The sequence below is a fragment of the Echinops telfairi genome, unplaced genomic scaffold (genome assembly GCF_000313985.2).
Source record: "Echinops telfairi isolate 266 unplaced genomic scaffold, ASM31398v2 ScPeMD7_53;HRSCAF=182, whole genome shotgun sequence".
Classification (NCBI taxonomy): Eukaryota; Metazoa; Chordata; class Mammalia; order Afrosoricida; family Tenrecidae; genus Echinops; species Echinops telfairi.
Genome location: NW_022103951.1, coordinates 14,011,599 through 14,031,678, shown reverse-complemented (window position 1 = coordinate 14,031,678; position 20,080 = coordinate 14,011,599). Strand labels below are relative to the sequence as shown.

The window sequence follows — 20,080 nt, the reverse complement described above, 5'->3', positions numbered from 1 at the left end:
AACGTTCACCAACCTCCAAGAATCCAGAGCAAGGCTAAGCAAACTATGGCCTGCAGGCCAAATCTATTCCACCTCCTGTTTTTGTAAATGCAGTTTTCTTGGAACATGGCCTTACCCATCTGTTTGTATACGGTTGTTTTCTCTGTAAAAGAAGTTGTACCCTAGACTTTGTGGCCCCCACCAAGCCTATGATATCTATTATTTGGGCCCTTACTGAAGAAATTTTGCCAACTGGTTGAGGGCACTGAACTGTCAAGAGAATTAAAAAAAAATCTCAAGAGACTCATTCAGCAATGAATAACTTATCAAATCCAACTGCAAGCAGAGTTTATAGCTCACACTCCTGAGCTATAACTCTAGATTAGAGGGTCATCACACAAAAATATAGTCTTAGACAAATAGCTGGAAGAGGTGAATCTGATCTTTGTCCCCCTTGCATCGCAGGCATGTCAGCTCAGGCGCATCTCTGTTTCCATCCTCCAAGGCGAATTTGTGTCCTTGGCAGGCAGGCAGGATTTTAGCCTAGCCATCAGATGGACTTTCAGTCTTCTTCTTAGTTCTGTTAGTGTCCTGTCAGATAGTTGGTTCCGAATGGAAATTTGTTAATTGAATAATTAAATGAATAATGTGGATCAGCATTTCTAAAAGTGTGTTTTGCAGAATGTTTCCTATCTTTGGAATGTGTTCCATGAAGCAGAATGGTCCACTTGTTAAACAAAATCAGAAAATCTTCTATGGTACAAAATGTTTGGGACATAATGATATGCATGGCTTCCTTCTCCAGGAGCACTATAATTCACAGGCATATTAAAAATTTCATGGGGAAATGTACATGAAAGAAACTTGTTTCACTTTGTTCAACAGGGCTTTCCAAACTTGGTTGACCTTAGAAGTGTATTAATGGACTCCTGTTAACATTTCAAAGAGCATTCATGAAAGAATGAAGCAAAGTATAGGTGATGTTGATCTTGAAAGGAGAGAAAATAGTCAGCAGCACCAATCCCCAGGGGGTCTTGTTAAGGGTGGACTTGGGTGCAGCAGGTCGCCTTGGGGCCTGTGATTCTGCATTTCTACCAAGCTCCCAGAAGGTGGTGATGCTGTTGGACCACAAACCACACTTTAATTAACCCAAACCAACCAAATCTATTACCAGTGCCTTGATTCCAGGTCAGAGAGACCCTATAATACAGAGTAGAACTGCCAGTGTTTCCAGCCCAGCATGGAGGCATTTCTCCATAGGTTGGAACTGCCAACCTTTGAATTATCAGTCAAGTGCTTAATTATTGTGCTATCAGGGCTCCTTATACTTAATTGAGTAAATAACCAATGTGGATCTGCATTTGTAAAACTATGGTGTGCAGAATGTCTCCCAACTTAGGAATGTGTTTCATGAAAAAGAAGGGTCCATGTGTAAAACTAAATTAGAAAAAGACTATGATCCAATATGTACATCGCACGGGATATTAGAGGCAGCCCCCGATGTGATTCTGTTCCCATCTACAACCAATTTCTCAAATGCTCCCCAAACCAAGATATTAATAGACACTAATAGATAATTCCAGTATCCCTCCCAGTTGCCATACTTTTAATTTCACATGGATCCTAAAGACCAATGTTTTACTACCAAAAGGCTACTTAGAGAGAATTATATATAGCAACAAAGAGGATCGATATGGGTGGAATGGAACTCATTCTGGGGGTCAAGGAGGGGAACATTTCTGCCAAATATGTTGAAAGTATTCCAATCTATTTTTTCACTTCCATTGCTAAGTGAATTGCATACTTGATTTCTAGCCAGGCTTCACTTTCTCATATGAATAAAGTAATAGAAGAAAGGGGAAATGTGGAGGGAGGGCAGGAACATGATTGGAGAGACCCGATGTCTCTAACATTTGTCCACCCAGTTTGATTCTCATCCAACTCGCTTTGGGGCAGCATTGGTTTGCCAATAAAAGAATTAGGTGAGGTTAGCTGATGTTAACGACTTCATTCTATAATTTATAGAGCCAGTCATTCATGGATGATGGCATTCACTGGTGATCAAGAACACCTTGTTAATCAGAACACCTGAGCAGATCCCAGGGCTAATGTACACATGTAAGAATGTGCAGGCATTCAACCGGATAACTTTTAAGTGTGACTCAATTCTGGTATTCATCCCAAGATGTCACAGGATCAGTTCCATATTCTGGGAACTTCTATCATTAGGGTAAAGTCTATTGGTCTCAGGCACTTTCATCTCCATAGCTGAAAAAAGTAGCCCTAAAGTTAGGTGATCTCTGCCTTTTACTAAGTCTGTGACCTGAGACAAATGAATTAACCATCTCTGTGCCTCAGTCCCCCAGTGCCTCCATTTCCTCCTCTGTAAGACAGAGATCATGATAGTACCTAATTATAAGAATAATATATGAGATGAACTAAGCACTCACTGGCATCTCCAAACTGAACCCAGCCCAACGCAGCCCAACCCAACCCAACCCAACTAAACCACTGCAATCGACATGCTTATGACTCCAAGTGACCCTAAAGGACCAGTAGAGTTGCCCCTTTGGATTTCTGAGATTTGACACCTTTATGGGAAGAGAAAACCTCATATTTCTCGTACAGGGGGCCTGGTGGGTTCCAGTGACTAACCTTGCCATGAGCAGCCCAACAATGCCACCAGGACTCCTTCACTGCACCCGCAATATCAAAACCAACCTCACTGCCAGCTAGTCGATTCCAACTCACAGCAATCCTGTAGGACAGAGAGGCTGGTAATTTCAGACTACTGGCCTTTTGGTTAGCAGCCCAAAGCATAACCCACTATGGTTTTCATACGGCTCAACTCTTAAGTAGATGCTAAGTCTTAAATGTGGTGTAGTAGTTATGGATTGGGTTGCGATCCCCAAGGCTGTCAGTTCAGAAATCTGCTGCACAAGATCTCTTTAGAGTATTGGACACAAGGAGGTACTTTGAGAACTAAGGTGCACTTGGTCCAAGCCATGGTATTTTCACTTGCTTCATACGTATATGAAAGTTGGACATTGAACAAAGAAGGTCAAAGAAGAATGAATGCATTCAAATGGTGGTGCTGGAGAAGAATATTGAAGGTACCATGGACTACTGAAAGAATAAACAGATCTGTCTTGGAAGAATTCTGGTCAGAGGGCTCCTTAGAGGCAATGATAGTGAGATTTTGTCTTACATATTTTGGACATGTTGTCCGGAGAGACCAATCCCTGGAGAGGGACATCATGTTTGGTAAAGTAGAGGGGCAGCAAAAAGGAGGAAGGCCCTCAGGAGATGGGTTGACACTGTGGCTGCAACAACGGGCCTAACCATAGGAACAATTATGGGGATGCCACAGGACAAGGCGGTGTTTCATTCTTTTGTGTAAAAGGTCACTATGGGTTGGAGTCCACCCAACGGCACCTAACAACAACAATTCCTCCATGGGGGTGGGGGTGGGGGGCAGGGGTGTCCTTTATTTTTTATTTGTTATTAAGGTTTCTACCCCAATGTACAGGAGCCCTGATGATGTATTTGTTATGTTTGGGCTGCTGAGTGCTAGGTCAACAGTTCAAACCCACCAGCCTCTCCCCAGGAAAAAGATGAGGCTAGATCTCCCATAAACATTTCCAGCCTCAGAAACCCTAGGCAGGAGTTCAACCAATTGTCATGAGTCAGAATTGACTTAATGCCAATTGGTTGATGTTGTTGTGATAGCCCAGTACACATGAATTGTGAGACAATGCCCAAAACTAAAGAATTCAGAGATAAAGCATCAAATCACCCCAATAACTTGTAGGCCATTGGGAAAAGCCTGATAGGCCACTATTAAGTGCTCAGCAAGGAGAGAGGGCCTTGCGCAATGTAGGCTAAATTCCAAACTCACGGCCATTGAGTCAATATGTACTGGTTCAAAGGCAGGTTTGGTTCAGTAAAGCAAAGTGGTTCGGTTCAAGTTCAGGTACTTGAATCAGAATACTAAGAGAAGGTGTCTATTTTCTAATGACTTGGGGTATGGCTTTACTGCAGTTACTTCATCTCTCTAACCCATGGTTTCCAGAGCACTGATGGCATAGTGGTTATGAGTTGAACTGCTGACTGCAAGGTCAGCAATTCGAAACCATCAGTTATTCAGTAGGAGAAAGACGGGGCTTTCAACTCCCTTAAAGATTTAGTGTCTTGGGTACCCATAGTGGCAGTTCTACCCTGTCCTATAGGGTCGCCATGAGTCGGCTTGGATTCAATGATGGTGAGTTGTTTGAAACATTAATTGGAGCAATAAAAAAGAAGAAGAAATCCTCTTTAGTGAAGATTAAATTAGGGGGCTGGGAGGAAAATATCAGTTTAGCATAATGCCTCAATTTGTGCAAGTTTAAAAAACATTTCGAGTCCCAGCAATAGACTCACACTGCCAATTACTGGGAAGGATAAAAATAAATATATGATGGGCTGACTCAACCTTCTAAGGACCAGTAATGTACAAGGCAATACAACAGACATTTGCATTTTGAAAACCTTCCTGAGAACATGATCGTTCCCTTTTTCTCTTTCTCCCATCCTTTATTTTCTATCTTGTGTAGAAATATGAAAGTATTTCATTTCTAACTGTATGACCTAAAGGAAAATATCTCCTTGTACAGAAGGGGAAGAGAACAAGACTAACAGAAATTCTGGCGACTCGCCTCTCTGCTTCCCTGATGTATTCTTGTTAGCAGAAACATGTATTTATTATAGAATTGCATGGTCAAGGAAGAGAAAGACTTGGGGGTTTTTTTGTTTTGTCTTTGTGATCCGGTTTGGGGTGTGTGTGTTTTGTTTATTTACCAGAAGAGAAAAAAATATCAAGCTGACAAGGAAGTAACCATGGAGAACTTGTCTTGTGGACATGAGAGAAGCTGGGACGAACTAGATCAACTCAGAGGGTTTCAGAGGAAGAAGCCTCCAAATCTCTTTGGAATAGGGTAGTGTCAGTTACTCTGGGCCTGTGAGACCTTTTAAATAATTGAACACATGGATTTTTTTTTGTCACGACAAATAGAAAAGATAGTTGGGTTAAAAGGAAACACAGATGAACAGACCTCATTTACAAAATGCCTTGATGGTTGCCTGGGGAATTTAATGAGCTGTTTGTGGCCGCTTCTCCTTTCCTCCTTTCTAGCACCAACACCGCCTCCTGGAGTCTACAGAGTCAGTGCTCCCCGGCTGCCACAGCTTGTGTTGCTACTACCAGCCTCTGAAGGAAGCCTTAAGTCAAACTCCTCATACAAATCCTGCAGGCAACTTGGCAGTACAGAGGCAACTGGGGTGCAGCTTGCACCCAGTGTCAGATTATGCAATACGCAAGTTAAGCATTGATTTACTCATGCTTACTTACTAATCCATAGTGAACCATTTCATGTTTTCACCACATCAAAGAGCCTTCTTGTAGGTCTGCCTGGCAACTCTTCCTCTCCCCACCGTGCAACACCTTCCTACAGAATCAAAGCCTCATTTCAAATTCGCAATCTCTGACAGGAAGGGCATACCCAGTAAGCAAGGTAAGCACAAGCTTCCTTATGCTTACTTACTCGTGTGTAGTGAATGATATAACACATTTCCCTTGGTTTTATTTTCATTTTCTTTTGATTAACCAGAAGAGAAAAACAAAGTCAAGCAGGGCAGGAAGTCACCATGGAAAAGAACTCCTCTTGGCACATGTTGGCATAAGATCTTTGATGTGAAACCCAAGTGAAATCTAGCATATTGGTAATCCATCCCCACTTGTGCGGGGGTATTAGCCCTATATCGAATGAAGAGAGACAGAACTCTTCAGGGAAAGTAGTGAGGGAACTAATTTTTATCTCAGCAAGTGTTTACACACAAGTAAATAAAATTAAAGGCAAAAAGGAAACCAAATAGTAAACATGGAGGCAGAAACCAGACAGTGATTTGCCCACTGATAAGGAGGGAAGGAGACCTGGGGTCAGGCTAGTCCCTGGATCTCTGGAGCGAAAGGTGGTCTCTCAGTTCCAAGAATAGATCGGACCTGCTTATAGCACTTGCTTGACACGCTGTGTTTTAAGGCCACAATATGCATACGAAGTGATGTTCTGTTTGTGCTCATCTCTAACATAAGTTCATTTGTATGTTTTGCATTTCTGTATACCATGCTGCATTGGGAGCCGGAGGATGGAAGAAGAAGCAGGGTCGTTTCAGAGGTGTCAAGAGAATCAAAATAGACCCACTTGATGAACCCCATCAAACAATAGGAAGTGACTGTTCCTGACCCCTGCACAATTTCAGAAAGACCCAAAGAACTATTTGTTAGCAATTTAAGAATGATAAATTTGATTTAATAGTTTTCTGCTTATATTTTCCAAATCCCAAATTCATCGTATCATTGATTAACTGTCATTATCTGAAACACTGCTGGGAATGCTATCCCTATGGACCTCTGGGTAATTTTTTTCTTTACAATCTCATCATGATTTTTATTTTATTCACATCTCTAGCCATTTTCACAGATGTTGATGGAGCTGTATTTTTGCTTCAATGTCTATTGCAATATTCTTATTGCATTCTGCAGGTCCTCCAGTAAACGTTACTTGCAATATTTTTATCAACAGTTTTGGATCGGTCACAGAAACCACCATGGTAAGTGCTACAATGCCACTGGCAAGAGCAAACCATGACTTGATTATGCTATGAACACAACCTGTCAAATTTTCTATCTATTGTTCAACTTGCAGGGCCTCCTGTAAATGTTACCTGCAACATATTTATCAACAGCTTTGGGTCAGTAGCAGAAACTACAATGGTGAGTGGGGCTGAGCATTGAAGCCATCGTGTGAAGAAATGGGGCGTGGGATCAAAGAGCACTGTGGTAGATTTGAGAGCCATGACCTGAATGCCAATTCTCAACATCATGGACTTTCAGAACTGGTTACGAGTCTGCTTTTATTTTGGAAATAAATAAACAATATATTTTTATTTTGGATAATCTGCACTACATCATGCCAGGGAAATTTTGAAATTATTTGATGTTTGGCTAGTTTTAGGTAAGATTAGCAGTAATAAAGACGGTGTAGAGTGAAAGAGATATAAATGTGTGCACCTCGAGTGTTTCACAGTGAAGTGTCATGTTTGAGGGCTATTTGTTTGGGCCAGCCTTTTACATGTGATGGAAGTTAAAAAGGATCATAGGAGCAAATGTGCTTGACACATTGGAGGAATGTATGGATTGTGATAAGAGATGTAAGAGCCCCCAATAAAAGTATTTTTAAAAAGACAAGAAAAGGATCACGGCTCTCTCTGATGTTCCACTTAGGCCATGTGCCAAGGAACTGATGTTCCTGCAATACACATATGCACAGACCGAATCATGATGTGATAAGTCATATTAAATATATCACATGCATGACTTTTTCTTTAAAAGATCATAAAAATAATGAACAGTTTATCATAGAGAATATGGTACCATGTAGGTCTAAAATAACCCGTGAAACCCGCCAAGAATCCTTATAAATGCTATGATAATGGTATTGCTTAGGATACACCCTCTTAGATAAGTAGCTTTTCCCCACATAGAACTAAGCTATAACCTGGAGATTACATTTTTGGTGAAATATTTTCTTGGTCCGCCTATAATTTATTTCAAGTCCTAATTAGCTGGTTATAATTCCCATGACTATGTAACGAATACAGTTATCTTGTTGGATGAAATCAAAATAAAATATATCTGAGCTTTACTATGTACTATGGTAACTGATGTCCTAGAAATAGTCAAGAAGTGAAATAATAAGGCTAATGCCTTTGAAAAGCAGTAAATAATACTCCTCTATTCTTGTAAGTTTTCTCTTTCAGGTGAGCAACTAGAATTGTGTTTAATAAATTATTGTATTTTGTGGTGTCCTTGATGCTAGAAAGAATTAATTTACCTTTTACCACTCCTTTTCACTGATAAGATTAGACATAATGCAACTCCATTATCCATTTTAATATTACTCTGAGACAGCGTAGTCCAGAAATGAGACTCCCAGGGCTTTGGCGGGATAGAGTACATTAAGAATTGTTAGCCAAATATGAGAGTTTTGATAAGGTTACTCAATGACTCAGAAGAAAAGTGAAACTTGGAAAGAATAATCCAGTTTGGGGCTTGGCACTCCAGTTTTGTCTCTCTCTCTTGGCTTTATGCTGCTAACAGAAGGGCCAAGCTTCCCGCAGCCCAAATCCCCAGCACCAGCTTTACACGATGGCATTCAATGACAATATTTGCACGGCCTAATGCTGATTGCATTAATTAGACTCTAAGTTGCTTTGATTAAATCTCCTCATTGCATTTTACTCTCAATCAAAAATGTAAATGTGCACCTTTCTGATGTTCATTAACGCAAGAAAAAGGGAACCAGGAGATGAAAACAGAAGCTGTGGATCACCTTAACAGCTATGGCAGGTGTTTAATACCTGGGCTGCTCCGGTGCTTCCGGGCCACTGATTACAGTGGCCTTTGTCATGTGTCCCAGGAGAAAATTTGGAAATTGTTGCTCAAATGTGTGCTATCAGTGGCCTGTCTAGTCTGCTGTGCAAGATCGATCACGTTGCATGGTCAGAAGAAGGGTGTGTATTGCGCTTCTTTTCTTAGTTTTTGATGTAACGACAAATTTCAGTTGGCTTTTCTGGATAGTTTTTCTCTCTTCAATGACGGCTTTGGTGTGAAATGAAACCAAATATTTTTTGAAACTCTATCATGCTTACATCAAATAATAAATTCTCATGCCACCTAAGCTAGAGATTTATAAGTATTTTCTGTCAAAAGCAAGGCAATGAATATATGAGACATTGGCGAACCAGGTCATCTTGGTTGCCAGTATTCAATTCTCCCCTTTCAGTATGAAAGCAGCAATGCACAATACATAAAAAATGTATGTCTGTGCTCCAATAAAACTTTATTTATCAAAACAAGTTGGACCCACAGGTATTTGGCTGCCCATCTCTGATCACTTTTGATCAGAGGCATTGATATTTAGATATATTTTATCCAGAGACTCAAAAGAATGGGAGAATTGCTCGACTGTGCAAAAATCTTGGCTACTCAAGTCACAAGCTGTGAGCTGTGCCCAAGGCCCTGCCTGGGAGTCCACCTGATACAGATATAGATTGTCATCACAGCCTGTTTCCTTTAGCAAAAATTTTAGGTTCTACTATCCATAAAATTACCACACTCTCACAAAATTTCACTTAGAAAAATTGGACCCCCAAATTAAATTAAATCAGGTTATTTCCTCAATTGTCTGTTTTTAGTAGTCCTCAAAATATCTGACCCTCAAATTTAATGTGCAACAATATAGTTGTTGAGGACATTGATTAATGCTATTTCCTGGGTGTAATAGTTTTGCTTGCTCTACATTTTCTGGAATGCATTTTTCCAATGGTGCCCCAGAATTTGAGTCCCTAAATATGTTGATTTTTCCTCTCTTCTCTCAGTCTCCACTCTCACCCTACATCCAAGGTAACATTATTGATGGGTTTAGTGTTGGATTTTTGTTTCTAAACAAGAAACAATGATTATCTGTTTCAAGAACTCAACGTATCTTTCTTTTGGTGATAACCAGTCTGTGTTTCTGGTGGTTGAGGAAATTCCACTGAATTATTTTTGTCCCTGCTTGTCTATAGCGTCTCAGCTCACTACAGAACCAATACCACCACACTCCTTTGATGTGATATTGTCAGCAATGTGTACTCACAGGACAGTGTTCTGTCTGTGTTACTCTAAGGAATAATTTTATGGATGAAATGATGATATACATTGTACTAAAGCACATTTTTGTTTATGAAGTGACAAGTGATTTGTTTATCGAGAGACAAGGGCTCTGTTGACAATTGTTAATAGTTGACTATGTGTTAAGACTATTCAATAGAACAAATTTTGTATGGTCTAAAAAGAGAAAATGAGTGGGTCATACAAGAAGAGACAGATTGCATTCTGAGATGGCCAGTTTATTATTTCCTTTTCTCCCTCCCCCATTTGACTCCTCTTTTAGGGGCTGATAGAAAGTAAATTTACAGGACTGGGATCTATTTACAACTTCCTTTTTTCCTGATGTAAAAGCATAGTTGTATGTTTGCATGTCATCAGCATGGTTGCCATCCATTAGAAAGCTCAGGTGTGATGCTCTAAACACTCTTTCAAACGATTGCCTAGAAAGATGGTTGGAAAGTGTGTGCTTTGGACCTGTGGATGCCATGTGATAGCAGCAGACCCTGACCACCTCTTTTCAATGAAGATGAGCTTGAGATGGGTTATATGGGGGGGGGGAGTGGGGGAAGGGCGGGGCCTGGGTAGATGGGTGGTCGAGCTGAAACCCACCTAAAAACCAAATCAACAATCACAATGCCATCGACTTGATTGATTTCACCTCAAAGGACAGAGTAGAACTGCCTTACAGGGTTTTCAAGACTCTAAATCCTTATAGGAGTAGACAACCTTGAACTGCCAACCTTGAGGTTAAGCGCCCAATGATTATCCCAGAGTGCCACTAGGGTGTTCATCAAGCTGAAACTGCCTCCACTTAGAGAGCATCTTCAAAATATGATGCTGGCTCCCCAAAATTGTCCATCCCATATGCTTTGTAGGTTGCTGCTTCAGGGTGAAAAGTTGTTATGGCCTGGATCTGAAATCATGTGCCTGCAGAACTCAAAAAGAAGATTTCCCAGGAAAATACATTCTATTTTGTAACTGCTGAAGGAATACTATTGGCTTTATTTCATTCTATAGCTACATAAGTAAATCCAGAGAATTTGATAAACTATCTGAGATGGAAGGTAGCTACAATTTGTATACCTCACTTTTAAGAAAGAATCTACCACAAGCCTGGCATTTATATTAAACTAATATATAAGGTGACCATGGTCTCTAAATTAGCCTGAATTTAATATAAAGCATCTGCCACCATAATTTCAAAATCAAGGCTCACATCTCATTTGAAAGGCTAGCACAGACCCAAGATGAAGAACATGCTACTGAAGTGTAGTCAGAAGGGAACCCAGAGTGCCATGTAGGCTCTGTGGGGAATGAACCAAGCTTGTTGTTGCCTTTGATAATTTCACAATGTAAGTGATTGAAAAATGAATACATATAAAAATAGGCTCAATAAGAGTATATAAAACAGACTGGCAATCTTATGAGAAAAAAATGTCCTAAACATAGTAGTGGCAAAAAAAATATCAATTTGAGGAAACCATCCTTGTTGAATGGGCATAGCCTTTGAAGGTATCAGGGAAAGTGGAAAATTTTTAATTCTCAATTTAATATGAAACCATAACAGGGACTATAAGCATTAGCATTAGCTTTGGTTAAGAATATAATGAAACTTACTTGTGCACAGCTTTAAAAAAGTGTCATAGAAGGATAAGTCAAAAAGTAGTCCTACCAGGGTTCCGGTTCATATATGCATGTGTTTATTCCAAACACGATCCACTGAGTTGACTGCAGCTGTAGGTAAGTTCTCCTAGTAACAAACTGAAAACCATAGACTTACCATTGGTGCAATAGCTATTGAAATTGGCATCTCTAGGGTTCCACATGGTCAGGAGGCACTCGGCTCAATGAGTGCCCAAAGCACACATTGTGCCAAGATCCACTAGCACCAAGAATGGATCTTTCCATCTGTCTTTTGAGCAAATTTAATAAGGATGACTTATTGACCAAAGTGATTTATTGACCAGAGAGCCAAATCTAATCCAAACAATGGCTTGACGGGGGATCTGTTGGCCCAGTTACATTCAAGGCAGAGAAATAAGCTCAGAAGGTGATGACAATTGTTTCTTGGGATTCCAAACTGGTAGACTATCTCAATGATTTTCTCAATGGACACCACATGATAATGGGGCTTATTAGGGAAAGAGTTTCAGAAAATTGAAAGCCATATTGGTAAGGAAAAAAAAGCCAAAAAACCTGTACTGAGGATTTTTTTTCTTTTCTTTTTTTTAAATCATTTTATTAGGGGCTCATACAACTCTTATCACAATCCATACATACATCAATTGTGTAAAGCACATTTGTACATTCATTGCCCTCATCATTCTCAAAACATGTGCTCTCCACTTAAGCCCCTGGCATCAGCTCCTCATTCATCCCCTCCCTCCCCACTCCATCCTCCCTCATGAACCCTTGATCATTTATAAATTATCATTTTGTCCTATCTTAAACAAGGATTTTTTTTCAACCATGACAATGCACCTACTTATTCTCTGAGTGTAGGAAGGGCTGTCCTATGGTAATTTCCTTGGGCAGCCTCATTCCCTCCACCCTCTAGTGTAGATCATGGGCCTTCAGACTTCATTTCGTCCCGGAAGTCAAAGAACATTTCAAAGGAGCACAGTTTGAGTTCATCCAGGCGGAAACCAAAGCGCACAGGCTTCTTGGGGAGAATGCTTAGAGAGAGAGAAGAGAGAGGAGAGGCCTGAACAGTGAGAGAGAGAAATTCGTAGACTTAGAGGGAGGAGCTGCTGGAAAACAATAGATTCATATTTTGATATTTTAATACGTTTCTGTGGTGTGTAGACAAACTTTTTGACTTACCTCTTCTATATAATTTGAACATGTTCATTTCCTATTCTGAAACAGGAGCTCTCAATCATAGGGACACACATTTTAGTGCAAGAAAATGTGTCATGTCTTTGCAGTAGAAGCTGCCCCTGGAGAGGGAAGGAAATGTGAAAGAACGCTCAGTCTGCACTTGAGCATGTCTCTCAATATTTACTTCTCCTTTAATATTTCATTAAACTTAGGAGCAAAAAGAAAGACGAAGAAAGACTACAGAACAATTTAACTATTCTCCTGTGGTTTAGAACATCATGAGTGAATAAATCTATCTGTAAATAAACAGAGATGCTGTGTAGATAAATTATATGTGTCAAATTTCTACCCTGCATTGAAAATGATAGTGAGCTAAAAGGATTACTGAGGCATACATAGCTCTAGGGGGAAATTTTTTTGAGCGGGCTTCTGGAGGTTTATGATGTCCTTTTTTATTCTTAATGGTTCCAGGGATTACTATTGAATTTAGAAAAATGTATATCATCATATATACAATTATGGATGAGCTTTGATTCCTATACATTACAAAGAACAAATGCTTCAAATCTGATGCTCTAACAACAGTCTTATGAAATTGCTGGCATTGTGGCATAAAATGCATTTCCTCCTCTGAGTTTTCCACTTATCCTTGCTTCCAAATAAGGAGATTAATTTATTTAAAATTAACTACTACACATTTCATGGTTCTGTTGTGATGTGATTGATGTAATGCTCTTTTGAAAGATGCAATATTTGCAGATAGTGTTTCATTATTTTTGTTGCAAAATTCAAACAAGAATCCAGGAGACCCTGCAGAATATCAGTCATGGAAAAGACTTTTTAAAAAGATGTACATTAGCAGTGAAAATTTATAGTTGAGAGGATTTCATATTGTATGTCACTAATGTTAATATTCTCAAGGGTCTCTCAATACATATGTTAGATCCTTTCAGACTGAAGGGAGGATTACACAACAATGCCCTTTGGTGATTTTGTTACCCATTGCTACCTGACTTCTCATATCCTTGTATTACCTACTGAAAGCTCGGCGATAGCCTCCCAATGGTCCAATATTTTTAACTCATTCACTTCTCTTATTTCCAGGTGCTATTTCTTTCCCTCCTTTGACAAAGTGATAGGACCCCTTTCCTTTTAATTTCCTGTTTAAACAAGCACCTAGGCCCTACTAATTAATTTTGTCATGGATAAATGGTTATCATTCTAGAAAAATAAATGGAGGGCTCTTCAAACATTAAAGAAACTGCTGCATTCTGAAAACTTAAGGAAGTCTCATAATGCATACTATATCATAAATTCATTGTTTTCAATAAACCTTTGAATCCAATCTTCCTACTCCTTACTCACACCATTCTCCAAAGCTTCCACTAAGTCATACTCTCAATGAATCCTCAGATCCCTATGGGCAATTCTGGAAGTCAGCCATGGAGAGAACATGGGAGGTGCTGCCATTTCTTTGTTCCACTCACTGGGGAAGACAGTAAGCAAAGAGGCTGGGCTAGAAGCCTGGCTGGGCCCATAACAGCATCCTCTTTTGTCTGAGAATTTGCTGTGCAAGCCTGGTATAATTCCAAATAAATGTCAACTGATAAATTTTCCAAGTCAGAATGTCCTGATTTTGTATAAGGCAGAGCCCCACGATAATTTTCTACTAATACCTTAGCCTTTCCAAATGAGTGGTTTTGTTGACTGAGTCACAGTGGGTAGTAACTTTTTGATTATGAGCCTTCATTAGGCCTCCATTAGATACTTTTCTCACAAACTGCCACCTCCAAAATGCTCTATGAGCCTGACCACCAGATAACTGCATTTGAAACAATCAGTCATGGAAACGTTGATCATTTAATAAGTACATAGACCAAGCTGGATTTGAAGCTCTTTCTAACACACTGATTTCACAACCTGTTTATTTTCTTTTGATCCTGAAAAATGGTAGTCCAAACTGACTATCCTGAGGTGGTCTCCATGGTACTCAGTAGAGTGGTAATCATCCCAGCTTCTCTGAGACTAAAAATGTAATCTGATGTGGAACTTGCAGGACGAAAAGATAAACGAGGACAAGTTGGTCACCATTAGGGTCAGGTAAACAGTGGCCACAATTCATCTACCGAAAATGTGGAGATGGAGTAAATGAGTATGAAAATAGTAAAAGACACAGTAAAATATAATAAGAATATAAAACCCAAAAGGACCACAAGTGGCAGAAATGGACAACTATTAGATTGAAATCATCACCCAGCTTGAATAAGAAATACAGTTGCGTCCCCCATTAGATATAAGTTATCAAGCTAAGCAACAGTTTCCATGAACCTAAGTATCTTCAAACAGAAGTGCCCTAGAGAGCAGTCAAGATGAAATTGCCAGACCAAGTGAGACTCGGAGCGTAGAGTGTGAGGTTCTCAGAAAAGAGGGGCGCCTTTGTCAGAATGTATTCAGATCGGAGAAGCATGAAAACGATCTCTGTGTTGGTGAGGCATCGTGTTGGTTACCGTAGCTACAATCCCTTCAAGGAACTGATAAAATATTTAATAATTTTGAAAGTAAGAAGCTGCGAGGGAATTATTTTGTCGACGAGAAGCAGCTTAATATGTATGCTGATGAATCTAAAGATATTTCTCCATCATGTCACAGTTGTATAATAAGATTCCCATTACTCAAATTACAGAATGAGTTTCCTTCTGCCCAGAGCTTCGGAGATCATGTCATTTCTGATTTGGAAAATGAATCCGTTTTGTTTGACAATCTATCTCCCCAGATTGATTTCTGGAGTCGCTGTTACCTTTTTCTATTGCAAAAGCAGCTTGAGTTCATGTTCTTTCATCCCAGAACAACTAGATTCAATATAAAAAATACTCAATCAAACTCAACTGGTTGCATTAGTGCTCTGGTTTGGCTGTCTTCTTTCTTTCCCTGTTCTCCACCAATAGACCTGAGGAGTTTATTTTGACCAAGGTAGACGTGGCCTGCTTTACTCAGACATCAATGCTATAGGAGAGTAAGGCAAGGGGTGGTGATGGGTCCCTTATGCTAATGGTGGTGATATGTAACTCTTCTGCCTGGCGTTTCTGTAGGACTATCGTGTGAACATTTTTTTGAGACAACAGTGGAATGACTCTCGGTTGGCATACAGTGAGTACCCGGATGATTCTCTGGATTTGGACCCATCTATGCTGGACTCCATTTGGAAACCAGATTTGTTCTTTGCCAATGAGAAGGGAGCCAACTTCCACGATGTTACCACCGACAACAAATTGCTCCGAATTTCAAAAAACGGCAAAGTGCTCTACAGTATTAGGTAAGCCTGCATGGATTGCTTCTGCTCCAATCTCCATTTTTCTGCGGGCCTGCGGTTGCTTGAGTTGGTAGGCAGATGCACAAATGCAAATGTGTTTGGTAGAATGGTAAGAGTGCTTCAATAAAGGAAGTACTTCCTTCGATTGAATTGCTATTGCACATAATGCATTAGGATGATCATTTCAAATAATCTTACCATGCTATTACATTTAACTACCCCCAAACTATAATGGCTCAGCATGGCCATGAGCTTTGACTTGGGATAGACTACCACCCATTTTAATTTTATATTCAAATGTGATTTTTTTTGAGAATCTTTACTACCCCAGCCTCAAAATAATCTCTCCCCTTTCTGAACTCTAATAGTTCCTTGGTGGATCTTTAAGGTTCTTATTTTCCCTACCTTTTATTTGGACTCTGTACTCACGGGTAGAGCATAAGGTGATTTTTGGAACCCGACACCTCTAGAATCAAATCCAAGCTCCAGTTTCCTTAGTTGTACCATGGAAAATACCATATTTATCAGTGAGGGTTTTTGTGAGAATGAGTGATATGAGGCAAAGGTGAGCAAATATTTTTGGTAAAGGCTTTGTTAGTGATCATTTTCAGCTTTCCAAGCCATCAGGCCTCTGTTTCAACTGGTCAGTTATGCTGCTATGGTGTCCTAGATAATATGCATACAACCGGTCTTGGTTATATTTTAATAGAATTTGATTGACAAAACGGGTGGCAGGCTGGATTTCGCCCGGTGAACATAGTTTGCTGACCTGTGATATATAAAACACCAAAAGCACTGCCATTAAGTTGATTCTGACCCACAGTTTCCAAAACTGTGCATTTCATTGAGAGCAGATAGCCTCATTGTTCTCCCTTGGAGCAGCTGATGGCTTTGAACCACAGACCTTACAGTCAGCAGCCCAATCCATTACCTACAAGGCCACCAGAGTATAGAAAAAGATTTGACATAGTGTATGACTCATAGTTTGTGTTCACTAAATCAAGTAGCATTTGAAAGCCATCAATATTTGAAAGACAATGTTCTTTCTGAATAGTAAGTTCATGGAGGCCAAGGTACTTGGATTTAACTTCTTTTGTAAAGGGATAGGAAAAGTGTACTTAATGAGACATTCCTTGTACACTGAATTAAGTAATGACATTTCAAGATCCTGAGGAGATTTCCCCCAATTTTTATTACAAAAAAGCTAGACAATTAGTTTCTGGAAAATAATTTGTTCACAAGTTTTCAGACTCACCACCATTACAAACGCATTTCAAAGTTCTATAGACGGTTTTGGTCTGTATTGTGTATTTCAGTCTTGAATCTAGTAATTTTACAGCTTGCTGATGGCTGACAGTCCCAATGGCTTATGGGAGAGAGGCTGCTCATTTCAAAAAGTGGCTAAGGCCCTGCTCTCCTGAATAACCAAGAGACTTCTTTCAAAGCCCACTTGAACTTGAAAGGAAACAGAATATTCTGGTGAGGCTGCTTTGTTTGGTGGAAGTTGCAGTATTGGGCACAACCAAACCTGACGTCACCTGATGAAGTGGGACAAATGTAGAGCGCGGTGCTGGGAAGGAGAGTTAGAAAAAGCAGCATGGTGTACCAGCTGCTCCAGCAAACCCTCTGGCCCTTGGGTGACATTTGCTCTAATAAATACTTGGCATCGTGCGTGGTTGGAATAAAATCAGAGTGTTTTTGTTTGCTTTCTGCTGTGATGGTCTTTTTAAACCAGAACTCTGAAGACTATAAGGTTCCCAGGTAATCCTTCTAATTTTGGTTACCAAGTGTCATTTATTTCAGCCCCCAGATACCATCTATTTTGCATTGGCTAGGACTTGTGCTAGAGCAGACCAGCTTAAGTTGTTCTTCCTTTGGAGGTGTTCTTTGAAACCAGGGGAACAATCCTTGGTGTAGGAGTACGGGGCATTCTACTTGTGGAAAACACAAGCTCTTGAGAGTTTGGACAGAAAAAATCTAATTATATGCCTGGGAATGTTTTCAAGAAGCCAGGCATTGGTCTGGGCCTAGAGCCAGAGGTGAATAAGGCATGGTTCCTGCCCTGGAAAGGCTCTAGTTTGACAAGGCAGGAGGACACAAGATAAATTAAGTAGTAGCAAGGAAGATGGAAATGGGGGTGAAGGAAGTTTCTCTAAGTTTGAAATTCTTAGAATGTAGGGACCAGTGCCCCATACTTCTGTTCATTTGAGTCACTGGGCTCAATCGAACTAGAGACCACCGAATAATTAGTTGTATCATAAGCTCAACCTACACACCACTCACTTGTCAGTTTTTTGCACTGTGGTTACTTTTGTGTTGCTGTAATGCTAGAAACTAGGCCACCAGTATTTCAAATACCAGGAGGGCCACCCACTTTCAGTGGAGTGTGCAGCCTAAGAGCGATGAGAAAGAAAAAACACCAAAATGAGAGCTCTTCTCTGAGAGCCACACTTTCTGTCCTCCTTTTTCTTCGGGTAATTTTTTTATTTTTAAATTTTCTTCCCCATCTCTCTTTTTCCTTCCTTTTCTCTTTTTTTTTGTTTCTTTTTAAATTATACTAGTTGTTTACTAATTCTTTTCTCTGTCTATCTATCCACATACACACATACAGAAATTCTCTTCTTGTCTGGATATTTGCTTACACTTTTCTCCTACCCTACTCATTACCTCTTTTTGCTCTACACCTTTTCCCCTGTGAAGTACATTTCCATGAAAACTGCGAATTCTGATTATCCCTCTTAAATAATTTTTCTATTACTTTTACAAATTGATGGGCCTATCCAGACACCTGCTGATTATTATGATCATTATTTTTATTTCATTCTCTCTCATCTTCCTCTCATTTTCCCCACTTCCCCATCTATCTCCCCTTTTCTTTATTTCGCCACTGTATGCTTTCCAGCTCCAATGAGGTCTCTCCCAAATCACTGGACAGAGCCACTGCACAACCCAGCAGTTCACACACTGCTCGTAGCAGCACCTTAATGCTACGAAAACAGTAGTCAACCCCCAAATCAAGAAAAACAGGCCACTGAAAATCACCCCAACACAATGGAGTACTCTGAAAAAAGGTGCCCTGGAACTACCACAAACTAGGGACACAAGGATGGTTCAACATTTAAAATGAGCAAACGGCAACCAATGGAATCCACCACATAAACCAGACAAAGAATAAGAACCACATGTTCATATCAACGGATGCAGGAAAAGTATTTGACAATATCCTAAACACAGTTAGTCCAAAAAAGCCACTCAATAAAATTCAAATAGAAGAGAAATTCCTGAATATTATAAAGTTCATCTATGAAAGTCCAATGACCAATATCACACTCAGTGGGGAAACAACTGAACACGTTTCCTGTGAAAATGGGAACTAGACAAGGATGTCCTTTACCATGACTCTTATTTAATATCATGCTGGAACTCCATAACCATTAGGCAACAGAGAGAAATCGAGAGACTACGATTGGGCAAAAATGTGAAGCTCTTGCTATTTGTAGCTGATACGATTCATATAGAGAAAACTCCAATGACTCCACAAAATAATTATTGGAAACAACTGAGGGCTTTGGTAAAGTAGCAGGATATACAATTAACAAGCAGAAATCAAGTCGTTGGCAAAGAATATTGAATATACTCTGGACTGCCAAAAGAACAAACTCATGTGCCTTGGCTGAAGTAGAGCCAGAATACTTCTGAGAATTGAGGATGGAGAGACTTTGTGGCACATACTTTGGACATACTATAAGAAGAGACCAGTCCCTGGCGAAGGATACCATGTTTGGAGAAGGAAAGGGTGCCCTCAATAAGACTGCTTGAGACAGTGGATGCAACAATGTGTGAAAGCATAGTAAGGATTGTGAGACTAGCCCAGGGCCAGGAAGGGTTTTGTTCTGTTGTACATAGAATTGTTATGGGTCAGAACACACTCAACAACACCTACCAACAACAAACAACGTACCCACAGGGTCTGACTCAATTTTAAAGCCAAGCTACAGTTGTGGGTGTCTCCAAGATGTTGATAAATCTTTGCTGAAATTGCATGAGAAGGGAATTTGCCTGCAAACTTTGATGGACAGGGAAAATACTTCTCAGAGATGGAACCCATTGGCTTAAATCATACTAAATTTTAAAGAGCTGATAAGAGAGTGACTTCTAAGAATTGGTTTAATGGCATGGAAAGATACAACAAAAGATAGGTGAGAAGAAATAGCAGAAGAGAC

The 20,080-nt window shown here is 39.9% G+C and overlaps 1 protein-coding gene across 5 annotated transcripts in view; it reads left to right on the top strand.

The window, feature by feature from the left end:
• Positions 1-20,080, top strand: part of GLRA2 (glycine receptor alpha 2) — a 231,894-nt gene that overhangs the window by 48,121 nt on the left and 163,693 nt on the right. The window contains exons 2-4 of one of the 5 annotated variants that reach the window (XM_045290726.1): positions 6,597-6,624; positions 6,720-6,787; positions 15,637-15,860. In XM_045290726.1, coding sequence (XP_045146661.1) covers positions 6,597-6,624; positions 6,720-6,787; positions 15,637-15,860 — 320 coding nt within the window. Of the gene's footprint in view, positions 1-6,556; positions 6,625-6,719; positions 6,788-15,636; positions 15,861-20,080 lie in introns of those variants that run through there. The other 4 variants (XM_045290727.1, XM_004709956.2, XM_004709954.2 and 1 more) reach the window with 4 other exon arrangements.